General features: G+C 49.0%; 1 protein-coding gene across 1 annotated transcript in view; it reads left to right on the forward strand.

Annotated features, from left to right (window-relative positions):
* Window positions 1-1,785: 1,785 nt before the first annotated feature.
* Window positions 1,786-21,742, forward strand: part of GFOD1 (Gfo/Idh/MocA-like oxidoreductase domain containing 1) — a gene marked incomplete at its 3' end in the record, with an annotated part of 95,732 nt that continues 75,775 nt past the window's right edge. Inside the window, exon 1 of the mRNA XM_082848328.1 lies at window positions 1,786-2,069. Within this exon, the coding sequence (XP_082704454.1) occupies window positions 1,817-2,069 (253 nt within the window). The 5' untranslated portion in view covers window positions 1,786-1,816. The remainder of the gene's footprint in view (window positions 2,070-21,742) is intronic.

Genomic DNA, 21,742 nt, shown 5'->3' on the forward strand with positions numbered 1-21,742 from the left:
AGCCAGGCAGGCAGGATGAGAGGTGCCGATGATATGGCAGGAACCCAGACGTGCACAGAGTTCCCACCGCTCCAGGGGCGCTGGGCGAGCCTCGGCCTGGCCCGGCAGCTCTTCCGCCAGGGCTGAGGAAGGGAGCAGAGGGTTGAGGTGGGGGAACAGGAGAGTGGAGGCCGCGGAAAGGGGCAGCGAAGGAACCAAAGCCCGAGGCCAGAGGCTGGCTTGGCTTCTGGCCCAGCGACCCCTCCGTCTCCAAACCCAGACGTGACACACACGTGCCGCAGCCGCTTCGGTGACCCCTACGCCACTGGGGCCGCCCAGCACAGCAAAGTCTAGGCGCGTGCCGACCTCCCGGGGAAGGAGAGCTTAGCAAGACAACACCGTCTGGTGTGAAGGCGGCTGGACGGTGCGTGCGCGGCCGGAGAGGGTGGCGCACGATTGGAGGCTCTCTTAGAAGGAGAGGGGAGAACTCCCCCGCTCGCCACCCAAACTCTGGAGCCTGGATTCCGATCCCAGGCCTGTTGCTTACCTGTTACGCGACCATGCGCAAGTCCCTGAACCTTCCCAGGACTCAGTTACATCATCGGTTATATGGGTTTCCTATAACCTTAAGGTTGGTGCGAGGAATAAGGGAGAATGCGAGGAATAAGGGAGAATGCAAGGAAAGCTTCTTTAGCGTGATGCCCGGCACGGAGGAAACGCTCTCGGAGCGGAGGTGGTAATTACCCGCTGCTCACACCTGGCCGCGTGCCCCGGCCTTCTCTGGGCCCGGGCGCCCGCTACTCTCTTGCAAGGCACAGATGACTAGCCTATTAGGGCGCGCCCTGACTCGATAGATGTATTGGCTTGTTTGGGGCGGGGCTTGGAATGAGGCGAGGGGAAGAAGGAGGTGGTGGACGGCGAAGAAAGGGAAGACGTGAAGGGCAGGAGGCGAGCTAGGTGGGGCGGGGAAGGAGCCGGGCGTGTTCTGGGCCCGGGCGCAGCGCGCACCCCGAGCCCGCGGCGGCGGGGGCGGGGGCGGTGCGCGGCGGCCAATGGCGCGCGGCGCTGCGGCGGGGGCGGGGCAGGAACCCCCGGCCGCTGACGGCCAAACTCGCCAACTCCGCCCTCCCGCGGGATCCCGGAGCCCTAGCCTGCCCCCGGGCCGAGGCCGCCCGAGCCGCGCGGCGAGCGAACATGGCAGCAGAATGAGAAGGCTGGCCCCAGGTCGTGGCCGCCGCCGCCGCGCTGCAGCTCCATATCCACGCCCGGCGCCCTCCGAGCCTCCAGCTTAGCCGGCCTCCTGCTGGTCGCCAGTGCATTTCATTCGGAGCAGCGGGCGGGGAGGAAGGGGACCCCCGCAGCCCGGCCGGTCCGGTCTGTGGCAGTGTGTCGAGGCTCCTGCGTGCGACTCGCAGGCTGCGGAAACGACGCGGGGGAGAGCCGGTCCCGGCTGCGGCGGCACGGGCGCGGGGATGAGCCGGCCATGGAGCGACCTCGGCGGGGCGCACGCAGCCGGCCCGCGCTGTGGCGGGGACGCCGCCTGAGCCCGGGCTCCGCGGGGCTTCGGGGCCGCAGGCGCGCCTCGGGGGGTCCCTACCGCTGCCTCCGGGAAGGACTGGAGCCCCGCGTGGTGGACACTGCAGCAGTCACCGTACTGAGGCGGCCGAGCCTGCTCCGCCTGCGGCTCGGTGCGCTCTGGGCACCCGGGCGCCTGGCCCGGTGCACGGCGGCTGGCGCACCGCGGCGAGCCGGCTGCGGGACTGGCTAGAGGGCTGTGCGTGCGCGTGTTCGACCGGAGATCCGAGCTGAAAGCAGAACCAGGCGGGCCGGAGCAGCCATGCTTCCCGGGGTGGGCGTGTTCGGCACCAGCCTCACGGCCCGTGTCATCATCCCGCTGCTGAAAGACGAGGGCTTCGCGGTGAAGGCGCTCTGGGGCCGCACGCAGGAGGAAGCGGAGGAGCTGGCCAAGGAGATGAGCGTCCCCTTCTACACCAGCCGCATTGACGAGGTGCTGCTGCATCAGGACGTGGACTTGGTGTGCATCAACCTGCCGCCGCCCCTCACCAGGCAGATCGCAGTCAAGACCTTGGGTGAGCGACCCCTCCCCCTCCGCCACCCCATCCCCAGCCTCGCTCCTTTCATCCCCTGCTTCTTTTTTCCTCTTGCCCTCTCTTCATCCCGGAAGCTTACATGGCATCTACGCCGACCCGGGCACCTGAGATCCCACATCCCACTCGGAGCTTTCTCCTTCCTTATCCCTGGCCTTCCCCACACCTACGCTTCCCTTCTCCCTTCTGGCGCCACCCGGGCGCGCTTTCACACGCGCGTGGCGCCCAGGCTGCAGGAGGCGCGTGTGTTCCGGGGAAGTCGACCAGGCTGAGGAAATTCTTAAGGTTGGGGACGGGCTGCTCTGAGGGAGACAAAACTAAGTCGCCGGCTGAGTGTGCAGTGCCCGAGTGTGTGCGTGCGTGCGTGCGCGCCTGCGAGAGCCGAGTGCGCGCCCTGGAACGCCGGAATAAAGGGCCCACACGTGTCTCGGGTTTTCCTGGGGGCGATCGACTGCCTGACAGTCAGCAGCTGTGGCGCCCTGCTAGGATAGTTTCTTTCTTCCTGCTGGGAGTTAGTTTAGTGGGAGATTATAGAGATGTGACAGTTAGCTGGAATTATTTCCTCTTCGCTGAAAGCAAGGATGGTGAGAGTGGTTGGATGGGGGCGGGGGATCTATTAGGACGTCTTCGTGGCGGGTGGTGGTGGTCATAGGTTAGTAAAGACTAATTTGATAAAAGCAGAGGGAGTTAACTTTCGAGTGCGGCAGCTCGAGAATTGTCTTCCGCGCAGATTTGGAGTAGGATCTTAGAATTTTAGGGGATGAGCGCAGTAGTTCCAGAGGCACGGATGCTTTGTGTGGGGAAAGGCCCCATGCTGCCAGTTTCACGTGGAAGCATGCAATAGTCCCACCTTAATTCCCCGCAGGAGTAGTTCCTAGGCCTGGTGACAGGCAGGTTGGGGGTGAGCTTACCAGCCTTCACCGTCGGGTTCCCCCACCTAACCCAGGCCGACTGGACCATCTCAGGGCAGAGTATCAGAGTCCCTGCCGTGCCCAGAGGAAGAAGTGCATGTTTTTTTGTCCATCAGCAGTCCTCACACGAACCAGGAAGGCTGCTCGCTCCTTAGGTCCCGAGAAAATGTTATTGCCCACCCTTGAAAGTTGGAATTTTTTGTTGGCCAGGAAAGAGACAAAGCTTAGAAGGCAAAAGAGTTAGAAGGCAAGAACTGGGAAGGAACAGAAACCAAGGGTAATTTATGCAATCTTGGAAAGAATGTTTTATTTTTAAAAACAGGCATGGATTTAGGGTAGGTGACATGTACATATATTTTAATTCTATCTTCCGAGAATTATGACCAGAATGTAGAACTCTTTCTCCCTAGAAAACCACTTTCATCAGGCCATTCCATTCTGTTGTTGACTCGGATGGGACATCTGAAGATTCCTAAGGAGACCGTCCAAGGCTGTCCGTTTTCATGTTAATTTTATTAAGCTTCTGACCTTTGTTGCCTGTTTTCTTTGGCCTTGAATGGAATGTCATTAGGTTCTGGCCAATATTTCTTTTCTGTTTGATCGAATATATACGTTGGGTAGCTTACGTCTGTGCTCACAGTGGATCTGTACATATTCAGTAAATGATCACCATCTTATAGCATAAATCTAGGAGGGCAATTCATGTAAGATGGGTCCGTCTAGAGCCCCGTCTCTGCTAGAGGGCTTACGACCTATCACATCAGAAAGACCTTGTTGTCACATCCCCCCCCTCACCGCCCTCCCCCTCCCATCCCCACCCCAGCACAGCCCTCCAGGTCAGACCCGCAGAGCAGCCCTAGAGCATGTCTTCTGGAGGGTGACAATTTGGGAAGCAGGGATGTTCCTGTTTTCTGACCATCTCTGGTACTTTAGCCATGAAAGCATTTGGGGGCTCTGGCTTTAGGAAGTGGCACAAATTATACACTACTGGATACTTCTTCTGTTCTTATTTTCAAAAACCCCTATGATTATTTTTTTTTCTTTGACAAGACTGAGGTGGGTTACCTTTTCAAAACCAAGTGTCAGGCGTAAGAAATAGCCTTGGTTTAATCATCATGACTGAGGAATAGGGGTTTGTTTATATTTTCGTGCTAAGTCTTGGGCTTTTTACTTTTCTTTTAATTCCTGATTTCACAGGTGATCAGACTATCTGATTCTCAGGTAGTCTCTGCTTGTAGGAAACGCGGAGGCTTTGGGTTTACATGTGGTTGGACCGTAGGCTTGTCCCAGGGCTTCATCTTCAGTGGAAAATCCCCAGACGTGGCTCTTCTTCCCATTGTACCTGCGAGTACCCGGTGGGGCGGTCATCTTGGTGTGCTGTGTGCTGTCACAGTTAGAGGTTCAACACATACGACACAGGAAGTGAAAAACCCCCGAACAGTTATTGGGCCGGTCTGGCCGTTGGAGGTTTGTAGATATCAGTGGTTGCCTAATGTTGAAACAAGCCAACCTTGACTAGTCCTGGCCTTGTCGTCCTGTCCTCCTTTGAGTTGCTTGCCCGGCAGTGGTGAGAGATCTGCGGCCCTGGATCCATTACTGGTCATGGGCCTGTCGAGGCGAGGGGCTGCGACCAGTATGGAGGCATAAAACTTGCAGTCAGTTGAATCACAACATCCTCCTTTGATTTCTAAAAATTGCCTTGAAGTCCCTTCCTAAGCGAACTAGGCATTTCTCTGTTGGAGAGACGTTTCTGCAACGTATAATCTCTGCAGCATCCAGGCTGCCTCTTCTTATGTACCTACTGTGTGCAGCGTGGTAAGTGCTCTATATGAAATGTTTCATTTCTTGACTAAAGTAATCCTCGAAGGTAGCTGTTTGCCCCATCTTACAGATGAGGCTGGAGTTGAGTTGCTCAAGGACATGTGTCCCCCGAAGTCATTGCTTCTCTCCCATCCCCTAAACTTGCTCCTTTTGCACTTACTTCTGTCAGAGAGTGGCAGCCCAGGTGAGATGGTTGGAGGGATCCTTTGTTGTGTGTCTACCCCACTCATGGAATCAGTTCCCAAATCTGGTTGATGCCAACCCCTCGTCCCTCTTGTATCTGTTCCCTCTTCTGCATCATTGCTTCCTCCGTAGAAGGAGCTAGGCCCTGACTGCATCTGAATTAGGCTTCAGTCTGCCCCTCGCCACCCTTGCCTCTGTCCACCTTCCACTCTGCTGCCAGAATTACTTTGAAGAACTGCAGACCTGATCCCATTACTGCTCCCCCATTTCATCACTTCTAGGAAAAGCCCCAGCTTCTCGGCATGACAGGCAAGGCCTCTGACGAGCCTGCCCAGCCTCATGTCCTGCTGGTGGTTCTGGAACCCCACGCGCTTCAGCTAAACCAAACTGCAGGTGTTTCCTGGAAAGGCCCTTGTTCCTTCATGTGTCCCTGCCTCTGTCAGGAATACCCTTCTGCCTCGTGTGTGTGGTGGATGCCTGTTCATCCAGCCTCAGCCCCAGTGGTATCTCCTCCCGGAATCCTTACCCTTCCTCCATCCCGCCCCCCACCCATACCCTTCTGTAGTCTCAGCACTGTGTGCTTCCACCTTTTCCTGCGCTTACTTTAATGCATTTGCTTAAAAAGTAGCTTTTACTTAGTTATTATAAATAGGTTATAGATTCACGTGGTACAAGTTTCAAGTGCTCTAACACACTTGAAATAGTACACAGTGAAGAGGAGGTGTTCCCCAGCCCCATCCTTCAACTGGAGGCAATCACGGTTATAAGTTTTGTTGTCTCCTTTTGATGACTTTTCTAAGTATGGACTGGTGAATATGTGTGTCGAGAATTTGAAAAATATTTTTCACACAATTAGTAACATCTTATACTCACTGTTATATACTTTGCTTTTACCATGCAACAATATGATCTTGAAAATTTGTGTATATATACACATAGACGTGTATTTAAAACTCAGAAGGTAAAAGTATCCTCGCTCCTGTTTTTGGCTGCGTAGTATTTCACTGTATGGGATAAACCAAAGTTTACTTAAGCAGTTCCCTATTATTCAACATTTAGGTTGTTTCCAAACTTTTGTTTTCGTTTTATTTTATTTTTTTATACAGCAGGCTCTTATTATCTATTTTATACATATTAGTGTGTATATGTCAATCCTAATCTCCCAGTTCATCCCACCACGTCCCCTCCCACTTTCCCCACTTGGTGTCCATACATTTGTTCTCTACATCCGTGTCTCTCTTTCTGCCTTGCAAACCAGTTCATCTGTACCATTTTTCTAGAGTCCACATATATGTGTTAATATACGGTATTTGTTTCTCTCTTTCTGACTCACTTCACTCTGTACGACAGCCTCTAGGTCCATCCACGTCTCTACAAATGACCCGATTTTGTTCCTTTTTATGGCTGAGTAATATTCCATCGTATATATGTACCACATCTTCTTTATCCATTCGTCTGTCGATGGGCATTTAGGTGCTTCCATGACATGGCTATTGTAAATAGTGCTGCAATGAACATTGGAATGCATGTGTCTTTTTGAATTATGGTTTTCTCTGGGTATATGCCCAGTAGTGGGATTGCTGGGTCATAAGGTAATTCTATTTTTAGTTTTTTAAGGAACCTCCATACTGTTCTCCATAGTGGCTGTATCAATTTGCATTCCCACCAACAGTGCAAGAGGGTCCCCTTTTCTCCACACCCTCTCCAGCATTTGTTGTTTGTAGATTTTCTGATGATGCCCATTCTAACTGGTGTGAGGTGATACCTCATTGTAGTTTTGATTTGCATTTCTCTAATAATTAGTGATGTTGAGCAGCTTTTCCTGTGCCTCTTGGCCATCTGTATGTCTTCTTTGGAGAAATGTCTGTTTAGGTCTTCTGCCCATTTTTTGACTTGGTTGTTTGTTTTTTTTAATATTGAGCTGCATGAGCTGTTTATATATTTTGGAGATGAATCCTTTGTCCGTTGATTCATTTGCCAGTATTTTCTCCTGTTTCCAACCTTTTGCAACTTGTAATGAATAATCGAGAGCAGATGTCATTTTGCACACGCCAGTGTGCTCGTAGAATGACTACGTGAACTCTTTATCACAGTTGGCGGTAATCTCTTTCATTTGTTTGCTTGTTCTTCTCTTTGTTATTTGTCTCCCCAGTTAGAATGTAAGTTCTCTGAGGGGGTAGAGCCTTTGTCTGCTTGGCTCACCCAGTTGCCTTATCTCCCCTAGACAGTGCCAGGCACTGAGTCACCTCATAGGCACACTGTAAATATTTCTTGAACGCCAAACGAATGCTTTTCATCGAATGAACGAATGTTTGGCTTATCAAGAGGATGTGTCGATCAATACAGAACGTTTTTGTCCTGCATGCAATAGCACAGTACCTCTCAAACTTTAATTTGCGGTTGCATTACCTGGGGATCTTGTCAAAATGCAGATTCCAGGATGGGACCTGAGATTCAGAATTTCCATCCAGCTCCCAGGTGGTTTGGATGCTGCCACAGCCAGACACAGAGGCGTGATGGCTCTCTGCCTTTGGGAAAAGAAGACATCCACGGCCTTGAGTCGTTCACCTGGCAGGGGAGCTGTGTTAAAACACCTGTTGCCTTTGTGTGTCATGTGGCGACGTCTGTTTTCATGGTCCCTGCCCTGGTTTTTGGAGATAGTAGTGCAGGCTCCCTGGGGAAAGTCTCTCTGGGGGATGGATGGCGCTTTGGGGATAGTGAATAAGGCTGCAGAGTTTCATTGAGCCCTGACCTTGCTGCACACTGGTCTTGCCCCAACTTGTTTGGCATCATTAGCCGCAGACTGGGAGCGCTATGTCCTTTTCTGCCCTACTTCACAGTGTCAGCAAATTGCTCAAGGTTGAGAAGGGCTGCTGGGACAGGCCTGAGAGAGCGGGAAGGAAACGGGGCCGCACTGGTCATGGTTGCCACACTAGCAGAGATAGGGCTGCAGATAATGAAATTGTGTATTTGGACTTGACAGTCGCCATCTGAAACTCCAGCAAACCCTGCATTTCCTGTTCTTCCTTCAAGTCTGTTCTCTATCTATGCCTGTCTGAAGACTGTAGTAAATGTGATTGCATTTTTCTCCAAGTTTCCGCCCCTGAACGTGGAGAGAAATGATTTCGGTCTACTGATTTGCTTTAGAGTTGAGGAAGCTCTGGGGCATTATGTAAATAACAGAAATGACTCTATTTACTGTTAGGAAAAGTCAAGCATCACCAGCCTCATTTTATCTAATTGAAATTAGGCTTGGGTGAGTGATTATTTTGTTGATGGTATCTGGCTTTGCAAATGTACAGTTCTGCAGAAGTTTATATTGGAGCAGGGAGAAGCCAAATGAAGAAGTTGGACATTTTGATACCTGAAACTGGGAAAGAACAACAACAAAAGTGAGAGTAAATAGCATGTTTTTAGGGTTTCGCTGAGAACGTAATATACAGGCAATTCGTTCTATATTTTGATTCACGGAAATCATGGTCCAGCAAAGAGCATCATGATTTAAGATGTGGTGATACACAAAACTAACTGGGAAAACTTGGCAGTGTGGCACTGTGTGGCTTTGGGAGAGGTAATGTCCTTCCTGAGCCTCATTTTTTTCATCAATAAAATGGAGCTAAAGATACTATCATATAGAGTTGATATGACAATTAAAATGAGGGGGGTAGATAAAGACCTAGTCCACGGCCCCCCCTTAGCTGTCTGCATAGACTCAATAAACGTTAGTTCTCTTTCTTCCCACTGTGGTCAGGGATTTAGCCTATTCCAAACGGTGCTTCTGAAGATTTATTTTCCCTCATTTTTCTCATGAGACGATTCCTTTCTGCTAGACTCAGAAAATACAGTTAAACGTTTTTTTATTTTAAAAAGGAAATATGCACAAGCCAAGCTTCAGGTGCTGTCTTGGCTGAAAATCTAGTCCTTGCTTCACAGATACGTGATCTAGAAAGTGCCGATGGTGTTACCAGGAACTCACCATCCTCCTGGGAAGCTTTATCGTCACCGTGGGAAGGATGCAGGGCTGTCTCATGGAACTCGGGGCAGGGATGTAGCTGGGTCTCAGTAGGTTCCTGGAAACCATGAACTCCTGGAATTTTACCATTTTGTGCACTCCTTCTCTCCATGTGTCGCCTTCATCACCCATCCGTCTTTCGAGCAGCCTCCTCTGCTTCCTGGGCTCGTGTGATGGGCAGAACACTGTCCACATGTAGCTCCCAAACAGAAATATTACCGGTTCAGCCACCTGAAAAGTGCAGTCCTCGCCTTGCTCCCCACCCCAGGTGTCCCTGCTTGTGCCTGATGCTATCTCCCGGCTCAGTCTTTCTGGAGATTAGCTCGCAATGTGGGGGACCACCCTCCTGGAGGGCAGTGGAGGTGGAGGGATTGAGTGGTCATTCTGAGCTGGGCCACGCTCCACAAAGGTGCTGATTATGAGAACATAGACTTGGGTGAAGACTCTACAGATGTAGACATTTCTTAATTACGTAGGTTCTTTACCTACTTTGTGAAACACACATTTGGCATTTTGCTGGTCTTCTAATGACCGCAGTAAAACAGCAGAGAGAAGAATATATGTCATGATGAGATGATGCCAACCTTGTTAGGATTAGTAAATGTAGGGTGTGCATATGTTGAAAGTCGGTGATGGGAGAGCAGGTAAACGTGACCCACTCCATGGAGTTTAATGGTCGTCTGTAGGTTTGCAAGCCTTATTGAGTGCCACCTCCCGTGTGGCATGTGCCAGCAGAGGACCACCAGGAGACAGAGACCCTTTGAGTTCAAGTATTAGCTTAGGACCTCTAAGGAGCCAGGAAAGACTGAGGTCCCAGAGGAAGAAGGATTTCTGCTTTCAGGCTGCTTTCCTGCTGGGAACTGCGACATCAGCTCTTCCCGGGTCTCCAGCCTGCTGGCCTGTCCTGCAAAGTGCCAGTCCCCATCATGGCATGAGCCCCATCATGGCATGAGCCCCATCATGGCATGAGCCAATTCCTTAAAAGCAACCCGCCCCCCCATGTATACATATCCTATTGGTTCTGTTTCTCTGGGGAATCCTGATGAGTACAGATTGTGGCTGGATCAATGCCACCTGGCCGGTCGAGCTGGGCCATGAGACACCCAGCAGACGTGTCACACAGACGTGGGCTTGGAGAGACTTGTTGGTGGAGAAGCAGCTCTGGGGAGCTCAGCTGATGGGTGTGGGCCCCTAGGAGAGCACTCACTGAACATAGTTCTCTAAGCCAGAAGACCTTGGGGGTGGGGGGTTCTTTTTATTTCAGACTCAAGCCAAAGGGAATGTTGGGAAGAGACTTGGCCACACGCACCACTGAGAGCCACGCTGACCCCTCGCCCTGATGGTTCTACACCTGTCAACAGGGCTTTGGGAGAGTTTGTCAGGTTTGGGCAAGTCTGGGATGCCTTGGGGTTTAGACTTTCCTTGAGAATTGTTAATGAGTATGAAAAAAACGTGGAAAAATGACTTTACATTAAAATGATATGAACTGTTTTTTAAATTTCCAATTTCCAACGATAATAGCCCTTAGGCTATTGAGGTGCTCTTGTCGTTAGCGTAATATCCATAAACTGAAACTGGAGTTTTGAAGCCCCAGATTAAGTTGCAGCTTTAGCATTGCTTTTTAGAAAAACAAACAAATGAAAACCCCAGCTTCACTGAGATATGATTTATATGTCTTAAAGTCACCCATTGTAAGTGATCTCATGATTTTCAGTAAACGTATATGATCGTGAAACTATCATCACAAAAAGGTTTAGAATACTTCCAACATCTCCAAAAGTTTCCTCATGCTTGTTTTTGGACAATTCCTGCGCTCACTCGTAGCCCCAGGCAAGCACTGACCTGCTTTCTGTTTCTAACATTTTGCCTTTCCTAGCAATTTTGTATAAATGGAGTCATACAATATGTAGTCTTTTAAGTCTGGCTTCTTTCACCTAGCATGTTTCCGATGTTAGCCTGTGTTGTTGCATGTATCAGGAGTTTATTCTTTTTTTATTGCCAAGTGATATTCCATTGTATGGATAGAACACATTTTGTTTAACCATTCACCATTCAATGGGTATTTGTATTGTTTCCAGTTTTTAGCTATTGTGAATAATGCTGCTGTGAACATTTGCATACAGGTCTTTGGTAGACCCATGTTTTCATTTCTTTTGAACAGATATCTAGGAGTGAAATTGATGGGTTATATGGTATGTCTAATTTTTTAAGAAACTGCCCAAAGCAGCTGTCCCACTTTGTATTCCTACTTGCTAGGTAGGGAATTCTAATTTCTCTACATCATCACCCACACTTGATCCTGTCAGTCTTCCTGCTTATAGCCATTATAGATAGTGCATAGGGGTATCTCATTATGATTTTGATTTGCATTTCCTAATGACTAATAATGTCGGGCACCTTTTCATGTGCTTATTAGCCAGTCATATATCTTCCTTGGTGAAATGTCTATTCAAATCTCTTGACCATTTTTAAATGGGGTTGTTTGTCATCTTGTTATTGAGTTAGTAGCAATGGTTTTACGATTTTGTTATGTTGTTAAGTTAGGGGTAGGTTTCTGGGGGCTTTGAAAGACTTCTCTCTATTTTTGATTTTGGAACTAGATACAGCTGAACTAATTCTCCATCCCAAGTGAAATTAGCTTTGCCAAATACTCATTGGAATGGTTCACTATTTAAAAGAGCGAGACAATCATGTGAACGGATGCTGACACTATCGCTCCCGCATTGCCCTGGGCCCTGATGAGATACAGAACACCCTTTGAGGGACATTCCCAATTTGAAGATTTTCAGAAATGCTCTAGGACCTTTCAGTTACAGTTACTTATTTTGTCCAGTGTCTGGAGAGTGTTTCTCTCTCTTTTTTTTTTCATTTATTTTTCTTTAATAGCCTTTAAAGATATGGCCTTTGTTCTTGAGAGAAGATAAGCGTACACAAGCACACAGCAGTGCAACAAAACATATGATTAAGTACAGTATGAATCGTTATACTGCAATGGCAGGAAGTGTTTGCTTAAGGCAGTTGAGTAACCCCAAAATATCAGTATTGGATTAAGGGTTGGCTACCCGGGCAGCCTGACAGTGCCAGTCTGTAAAGGGTGCTACAACAAAGAGGAAAAGTAGAGAAAATGTTTGAACAGAATTCTCTTCATAAAAAGTGCTGTGTGGGGCTTCCCTGGGGGCACAGTGGTTGAGAGTCCACCTGCCGATGCAGGGGATACGGGTTCGTGCCCCGGTCCGGGAAGATCCCACATGCCGCGGAGCGGCTGGGCCCGTGAGCCATGGCCGCTGAGCCTGCGCGTCCGGAGCCTGTGCTCCGCAGCGGGAGAGGGCACAGCAGTGAGAGGCCCGCGTACAGCAAAAAAAAAAAAAAAAAAAAAAAAGTTCTGTGTGGATGGAATGGGAGATGCAACAGAGTGAGACTTGGAAGGGGCTTCCTCTGATAGGGGGTGAAGTATTGCCATGTTGTTCTCTAGAAGGGCTGGCCCAGGTTCATTGATGAGCTTTTGTTTTGATGAGGGAGGAGTTTGAGGTTAGAGCTAAAATGCACAGCGCCTGTGAGAAAAGGCCACGCTGGTCCCCAGCGCCCATCCCCTCAGGCAGCCTGGGTCCCTGAGGAGGTGGCCTTGCAGATAATGGATGTTGCCTCAGAGCTGAGGACAGAGGAATTCCTGAGGGCTGAAGGGTTTGGGAAGAACCTTTGGAGGAGGTGGGGCTCATATGGGACCAGCGGGTCGGATTTAAATAACTGAAAGGGAGTTGTAGAAGCCTCTGTGATGTAAAATCCTCTTCAGGGAACCACCTGGCTCTGTAGCAGCACTCAGGAAAAATTATGTTTCCTGTAGTCGACCACTATAGGTCGTGCTCGGTTTCTGGTTTTGTGCTGTGTCGGATGGTGGGTGTCTTTCTGTTACACGGTCGAGGCCCTTGTGGTCCAAGGGGCAAGGCGGGCTGGGGCTGTGAGTCACCGTGTGAGAAGAGATGAAGGACTCTCCTTGGAGAAGGACACTCAGTGCATGAGAGGTGGACGTGCTTGGCAGCATTAGGAGGTGAGAACTTGTGGAGATGATGACCAGGAAGCCACGGCAGAGGAGTCTGCCGCGTGGGCGATGGTTTTAGGGAACGGCCCCAGTGATGGCATGTATAGTTAGTTCTTGGCTTGAGACCCAGAGTCAGTTAACAGGGCCTTGCTAGGTGAGCGCGCTGGCTAAGCTCTCAGAAGATCCCCACCCTTGACACTCTGCATATCCATTGCTGTATTTCATAAGGAAAAGTTCTTTCCTTTTCCAGGTTTCCAAAAAAAATGTTGAATTTGGTGTCATCTGTAGAAAGTAAAGTGAGGTATCCAGACGCTTCTGTCATCAGGGGAAAAGTTGACTAGTTTTAAGAGGCTGCCCCATCCTGCGTATGGCCTGGCGTTGAGTCCTCCCTTGCCACGTTCTACGTGGCTGGCAGTTCTCCACTTAACTCTTCTGAGCCTCTGCTTCTCTATGTGTAAAACAGAGATAATAAACATACCTAACTCAGAAGGTTGTAGACATAAACAGGGATTTGTTTAAAGTGAGTGCTCAAAAAACATGGGCATCCTGCTTAATCGGGACATTACGGTGAGCCACTGTCCATTCATTCTTCCCTTGAACAAATCTTCATTGAGCACCAGCTGTATACCAGGCACTCTCTGGATCTATGCTTTGCAATACAGTAGTGACTCACCCTACATGGCTCTGTGAATTTACATAAATTAAAACTAAATAAAATAAAGAATCCGGGTCCTCAGTTGCCCTAGCCACATTTCAAGCGCTCGAAAACCACATGTGGCTAGCTGGAGGCTACCATATTGGACGCCGCAGCATAGAACATTTCCATCATTGTAGAAACTTTTGTTGGACAGCCCTCATCCCTAGGCTGGGGATTCGGCTGTGAACAAAGCAGCCATTGATGCTTGATGTAAACAGGGATTTTTGAGAAATCCAAACTTTTGGGTGTGTTTCCTTTTTTTTTCCAGGATTGGGATGTTGGGGAGTCCATAGTGTGGGTTATTGAAGTCTCATAAGTAATTAGTGGATGTTTAATGACGTGTAGGTACCACTTTCCCTATTTATTAGTAAGGACTTATTAATAAGAAGGAGAAGTGCTGTGGAAAGCCTCCTAAAATCCCCTTTCACTGTCGGGAGTGCACAACCAGATAAATGACACTATGTCCCACCTTGGGGTCCTCCCAGGGGCTTTGGGTAGCAGGTGGCACAGATGAGGCTGAGTGATGCCAGGCCAGGAATGCAGCTTCTCTCGCTAGAGACGCTTCCTTAGCCTCTCAGCAACCCCCTGAGGTTTTCCGTGCTTTTGGCCGATGTAGAGCCCAAAGGACTTAGAGTCTGCACCTGGGGATAGTGGGGGAAGGGACTAGATTCAGGCCCCTTAATCCCGAGAGAACCCAAGAGAACACTTCCTGCCGGTTCTGGGGCCTGGGCATGGGGGAGCATACTGCCTCCCTCTCCTCTCCATGGCCAACACTCTGCAGCTCTGGGCGAAATGAACGTTCTCACTCAATTCCTCCTCTCGCCGCCGCCCCCTCCGTCCTCCGTTCCCGCGAGGGGAGAGGCTATACAGGCACTCAAGCGTGAAGCCTCAGCGAATAGGTAATTACTATTTTGGTAATTATTATTGCTTTTTTTCCCCTTCAAGTCCCACTAACTTTGTGAAAGCAATACCCATCTGTGTGAGTGTTCCTTAGGGAATCGGGTCTGTGAAATTCCAGCTAATTGGAGCTTGGAGGGAGCGGTGAGTGCCTTTGCGAGGGTGTGAGCGCACACGCAACGTCAGGATTTTAGAAGACTTGTCATTTAAATTTGTCACTGGCAGCGCTCTCATCTCCTACAAGACTATGAATAATCGAAAGTGGGTGGTGGAAAATGAGATTGTTTTTCCCTGCTCTGTCTCTCCTCCTTTTCCAATAGAGCTGGGGCACCAGAGGAGAAAAAAGCAGCAGGTGTAAACATTTTGGGGAAAAAACCCAATGCCACACGATTCTGCTTGTTTGAACTTTTGTTCCTTCCAGCACCACCCACATGGGACATTTGTTTACATGGCACAGTGTTGCTCTCAGGGAGTCCTGGGGACAGGTTTAGAGCCCCTGCAGACATAGCCTGTCTGACTTAAAATGCACAGCCGTTCATATCGAGGGCACTGAGGCAGCCCGGCTTTCCCTGCGAGGCCTGCGGGTACCACAGTGCCGCGTTTGTCTGTGGACCTGAGACGTAGCCACGGGTGCTGACCCCAGTGCAGTGGGCCGCCGTCCACAGCCTGCCCATGGGGGGTTCCACGGGGGATGTGCACCCAAGCACCTGGCATTTGCTTTTCTCCTTTCCGGCCCCTGTGACCCAGGATGACACTGCCAGGTGTGCTCATCACCTCCAGGTGCTGGGGGAGCCAGTGGGATTGCAGGGGTCACACCCTCCAACAGGGGCGTTTATCAGTTTTCAAACTAGTTCAATACTTGTATTCACAATCCATTTATTAAGTGCCTACAATGTGTGTGGCATTGTTCTTGGTCATTGGGGGTGAGAAGAGGTCAAAGACATATAAGATATGATAACTATTCTGAAAAGAGCTTATCATCTATCTAGAACCTACCCATCCCTTTTGGAATGAGATGAGGAACTAACACTTTATTGAGTACTTCATACCAGGTCCAGAGTCAGGCACAAGTGTCACCTCACTCCCACCTCACAACCAAGCTTCACGGTGGGCATTTAGCGTCTCCATCTGACAAGTGAGAAGTTGAATTGGAGAGAGGTTAAATGTCACAATCATTGATTCTAAGACACATTTTTTTTCACACTTCAACATCTAAAATAGGGACCTGACTTGTCATCGATGTCAGGTCGTAGTTTCATTGGCGGTGGCTTTTCTTTCTTGGTAGGAAGTAAAATCATCATAGGTCTTGGCACTGGTGGCTTAGATTCTGTGAAACAGGGTATTTTGTCAGGTTCACCCAGCTAAGGAGAAGTGGAATCAGAACTCGGCGTAGGACTGCCTGACTCGGAAGCTTGCGTTTTTTCCGGCACGATATGCTGCAAAGTCCGTGCGCCATATGCAGAGTCCATAGGGCTTTCGCAGACGTGGCATGAAAAGGGGGAAATGGTGACTAAATTGGAGCTCACGTCATCTATTCCATCACTGTGGGGACAGTAGCTGGGGAACTGCATGTGTCAAACAGGATGTTGAGAGATTGAGAAAATGTTGTCTCGTTGTCTCCCCTTCTCTACTGATTATAACTCATTGTTGAAAGAGGCCAAAAATAAATGGCAAACTCTTGTGTGGACGAGGTGGAAACAGGAGCGAGGTAGTCCTCCCTGGGTTCCGTGTGTTCTGGGCCGAGGGCCATGTTTTCACCTGCAGGGACCCATGGGGGATGTGACTAACGGTCGCAGGCACAGCGGCCTCTTTAGTGTCCTGGAGAACCCTGATAGGAGACTCAGGCCAGCTCCCTCCCCTGCATGGCTGAATTCTGGGAAGTCCCCAAGCACGGGCCTGGGTGTGTTTATTGTTGTCACACTGCCCTCTGGTCAGCTCACTCAGGTATGAAGGGAGGGCTGTTGAATTCCACAGCTGACCTGGATTCAGCAAGCGCGCCAAGGACCGGGGCCGGGGGAGAAACAGCCAGTGTGGCTGCCGCAGTTTGCAAGTCGTAGGCTTGGCCTGCATGGCCCCGTCTGCATAAATGAGTCTGGTCTCACGATGGGCTTCGACCAAGTCCTTCTGAGCAGCTGGTGTGAAAAGCAGACAGATAGAAGGGAGACGGGCCGGTGATTTGGTGTCTCAGGGGAGGCTGTGTGGAATGGTGGACAGAGACACCGTGACATGTCTTGGAGGGACCTATCCCCTAACACCCAAGGGAAACTGAGTCTCAGAGGAGTTGACTGGCTCGTTGGTGTTCACACAGCTAATCGTTGACAGCTGAGTCAGGACGGAACCCGGGTCCCTAGAGGCTGTTCTTTTTACCTTAACAGACATTTAGTCACTCGGGGCCTGTGTTTCTCCAACAATGAAAAAAATGGGAGGTTGACTTCTGAGAAGCTCTCCCGAGGAAATAACCTCGAATAATAACGATGAAAAAACGCGCACACACAATAGTGTTCAGTGAAGTCTTGTTTACGTTATGAAACACTAGAAACAAACATAAATGTTCCACAGTAGGGAAGCAGTTAGGTAAATATGGTAAATATAGTTGATTAAATGCTAAGTAGCCATTGGAATTATGTAGAGGAAGACTGTAGCAGTGTGGGGAATTTTTATGATATAATGGTAGGTAAAGAAGAAGGATACAGAAGTATTTGTATATGATGGTGATAGCCTTGTTTAGAACACACAGGCCCAGAAGATTAAAGCCTGGTAGGCAACCAGCCAGAATTCTAACGCTGGTTATCATGGGGCTGTGGGAATATGGATTTTTATTTCTTCTCTGGATTTTCAGTTTTTAAAAATATGGTCTTAATGGAAAAAATACATTGATTTCTTTCTTTTTTTTTTTTTTCAACAGAAAGAGACAGTAACATGGGGAAAAATGTTTGGTTGGAATGACCCTCCAGTTCTTATATTCTGAGACCCTTTGAATCTGGGACGGCTGTCTCCAGGCACGTGCAGACGTTTGTGATGTGTAAAAATTAGTCCAGCCTCCGCTGAAGGGGAAAGGCAGTCTTCCAGGAAGTGGAAGTGGATGTATGAAGGTATAGAAGCTCTGCTGTTGTTGATAATTGGGAGTGAATGAATCTGGGGAGAAGCCATAGGCTCTTGGTTCTAGGGTGATTTATTTGTAATTCTAACCTTGTGCAGACAAAGGCCAAACGCTGCTGGAAGGAGCTGGGGCAGCCCCATCCTTTTCTGCTGCCTCCTGACTTTGCCCCGGGATGGGAAGTGAAGCTCTTATTGGCTTCAGCCCTCCAAAGAAATATAGGGATGGTGCAGTGGAAGTATTTCCAGTTTTCACTCACCCTTTTCTCTGCAGGAAGTTTTCGCTTTAGCCAGACCTGTGCTGGGGTAGCCGGTGAGCAGCTTCAGAACATTGTCCTGGGAAACGCATCGCTTCACCGTCTTCGGGAACTCCTTCCTGGGCTTTGGTGGGGATGTGGTGCAGCCAGAGGGTGTTGGCCTGGGGGCCTGGACAGACCATTCTTATCCCGACAGCACAACTAATTAGCTGTGACCTTGGGTGAGTGACCTCACCTCTCTAGACGTTTCATTACCTTCACTGTAAAATGCAGGCGCCGGAGTCAAGTGTATAAGAGTTCCCACCTGGTAGATCTATTCCAACAACTCGCTTTAAAAGCATGGCACTGATTGGGCAAAGTGATTTGGTTTGGTCAATATTTTTAAGTGCTGTTTCATTACTACCGCTGTCATGGTTGATTACTCTGACCTGTTGTTTTTTAATCTGTTACACAAATACACACAGCTCTCCTTTATACCAGGAAGATAAAGTTTCCCTTTATCTGCAAGGGAGATGTGTTCTGGGGGCAAAGTGGCCCGACTGGTGTGGCTTGGTGGGAAGGCTGTTAGCCTAAGTTGTGTGCGCACCTCTGTGTGTGTGTGTGTGTGTGTGTGTGCGTGTACGTGCGCGTGTGTGTGCTCATGCACACCCGCCCGTGCGCATTGTGCCCTTGATGGTGTGGGTTTCTTTTTTTTCCTTTATTATCACTGCTGAGAGCATATTATCACTGCTGTAGAGGTAGCTGCTCCTACCGGCTGCCAAGCTAGTAATTCAGTGGGTTTGGTGTGATTTCTGGGCACAAGTGTATCAGCGCAGGAGGTTGGGTTAGCTTTGTCTGCAGGTGCTTCGTGCAGCAGATCGTCATCCACAGCACTAAGGGAAGATGTAGTTTTGCCCAAGAAGAACTACTGCACTGTCAGCAGCAGATCAAAGGCATATTCCCTCCAAGCAACTCCAGGTCAGAACTTGTTCTGGGGACAGTTTATAGGAGGTGGTTATAGAGAATGTCACCCTGTCATTCATGAGCCGTCGTCTGGGTGCAGCCACTTTTCACGCTGGTGTCCGCCCAAGACGGGCTCCCTCTGCACCTCAGTCACCCTTCCTAAAAGGTAGAGCACATGATGGGAATAGACTGGGTGGAAAACCTGGTGTTACTGATCATAACCCTGGCAGAGGAATTAGTGGGCTTCACCTGGTCGGCGTAAAGATAAGCGCAGAGAGGGTTTGAAAGGAAAATCACTCTGTTTACTCCTCCCAGCTTTTCTTCCTGTCATCTCCCAACTCAGATGAAAAATCCGTGCCGTATGGGAACACTAAGCAGTGCAATAATATCATCTTGTACCTTGCACAGGAATTACATAAGCAAAGAATCAGGGGCCGGGGGAAGATAAAGGCGCCAATAGAGAAAGGATCTGTGTCTACATAGGACATTTTTGGGTCATCCTAGAGCAGGGTGACTCCACCTTTCCCAGCATTAATTTTACACTTGGTTTCAATGTTTGACAGTCATTAAAAATGGGAAGGGTTCCTGAGATCCAGCCTAAACCGAGTGGTTCTTTGTGTTCATAGAGGATCCTGTTGGTGCCTCTTTACGGAGGAGTTGCTTGGTGTCATGACAGTGACTTGCGTCCGATGGGCGTCGTATGATCCAGGTTTCGTTTTAAATTTGCTGACAGTGCACATGGATCTTTTTCTCTTTCCTTTACGTTTTTAGGGAGACAGGAAACCTTGCGGGGGGCCGGTTCCTGATGGTAACTCACTTTGCAGCCTGACCGTCTCTTGACTTTTCCGGTCTCAATTCCTCTTATAAAATGAGGGGTTTCTTTTATATGATGGTTCTCAAGCTTGGCTACACAGTAGGAACCCCTGGGAAGGTTTTCAGCATCCTGGGTACCCAGCCTGCGTCCCAGACCAATTACATCAGAGCCTCTGATGGTAGCAATTGGTATTTTTAAAAGCTCCTCAAAGTTACGAAGCTTTGTTTAAAACAGGGCTTCTCAAACTTTAATGTGATATAAACCACCTGAGCATCTTGTTAAAATGGCAGATTCTGGTTCCCTAGGTCTGGGATGGGGATTCTGCGTTTCTGACAAGTTTCCAGGGGTTGCTGATGCCACTGGTTCATGGACCAAGCTTTGAATAACAGGATTTAGATTCTAAATCTTAACGTTGGTACAAGGCTAGTTAAGAATTATGTTTGCAAAAATGTGCACAAGGAGTATACTACAGAAATGAGCCCAGAAGAAGCAGCAGTTATGTTGGCAGAGGAAATCAGGGGTTGCTGCACAGAGGAGGTGGCATTTGAGAGAATGCCTTGAACAATGAGGAGGGTTTTTTCTTTGGGGCAGAATATTGAGTGTGTATTAGTTCGGGAAACTTCTCTTTCTCCAGAGAAGCAGACCAACAGGATGTGTGTTCGTGTGTTTGTATGCGGTTGCCCCTTGAACAACGTGAGGGTTAGGGGTGCCAACTCTCGGCAGAGTTGAAAATCTGCATGTAACACATAGTCGGCCGCCCATCTCCACAGTCCCTCTGTATCTGCAGCGTGCATGAATTCAACCAACCGTGGATTGTGTAGGACTGTAGTATTTACTATTGAAAAAAATCTGCCTGTAAGGGCACCCATGCAATTCTAACCTGTATTGATCAAGGGTCAACTGTATGTGTGTATATATGTATGTGTGTGTGTGTGTGTGTGTGTGTGTGTGTGTGTGTGTATGTATATGAATGAAGGAGAGAGAAAGATTTAAGAAATTGGTTTATGCAGTTGTAGACACTGGCAAGTCTGAAACCAGCAGGGCAGGACAGCAGGCTGGAGACCCAGAGAAGAGCGGGTTTTGCACTTCAAGTCTGAAGGCAGTCTGCTGGCAAAATTCCCTCTTCTTAAGGGGAAATCAGTCTTTTTCTAGTAAGGGTCTTCAACTGATTAGATGAGGCCCACCCACATTATGGAGAATAATGCACTTAGAGTCTGCTGATTTAAATGTTAATCTCATCTAAAAAACACTTTCACGGAAACATCTAGAGTAATGTTTGCTCAAATATCTGGGTATCATTTCCTAGCCAAGTTGATGCATAAAATTAACCACCTCAACGAGGGAGAGGGTATTCTAGTTTCTTTTGGCCTCTGTGAACAATAGCACTACAGCCGGAGTGGGAGGAATGTGTGGCCTAATGGAGCTAGAATGGTTTCTGGGCATTTCTTAAGCTTCGCTGTTGACGATCTGACAGTTCTTTGTTCGGCTGTAAATGTCGCAGAGCCGGACTTCACAAGCCACAGAATCGGCATCGGCTTCGCTGTGGGTCTGTCTGCCCGCCCTGCCCTCTGCCCCTGCCCGTGTGTGGGCCCTGGAGCCCAGACAAGGGCCTGGGCCTTCCAGCTTCTTGGCTCGGTGCCCAGGGGCAATGGATTAACAGGGTAAGAGCACACAGGGTAAATCAGGTCTGGAGGAAAACTCATGTGTGTCGCTCTGCAGCAGGCACTCGACCTCACTCTCTCGTGATTTGAGTCATCCAGAAAAAGGGGAAGGGGAGTGGGGATAAAAGCACCCAAATACCTACGGACAAGGAGCACGCTCTGGTGCAGAGGGTCTAACTTTTTCTGACCCTGACCACAGGAAGAAATATATTTTACATAGTGGCCCAGTAGATAGAAAACTATAAATATATTGATATGCAGAGCATACATGCGCGCGTGTGTGTATGTAAATGAAATGGAATCAAATTGAAAATGTTTTATCACCTGA

The sequence above is a fragment of the Leucopleurus acutus genome, assembly GCF_964270905.1.
Source record: "Leucopleurus acutus genome assembly, chromosome: 10".
NCBI lineage: Eukaryota > Metazoa > Chordata > Mammalia > Artiodactyla > Delphinidae > Leucopleurus > Leucopleurus acutus.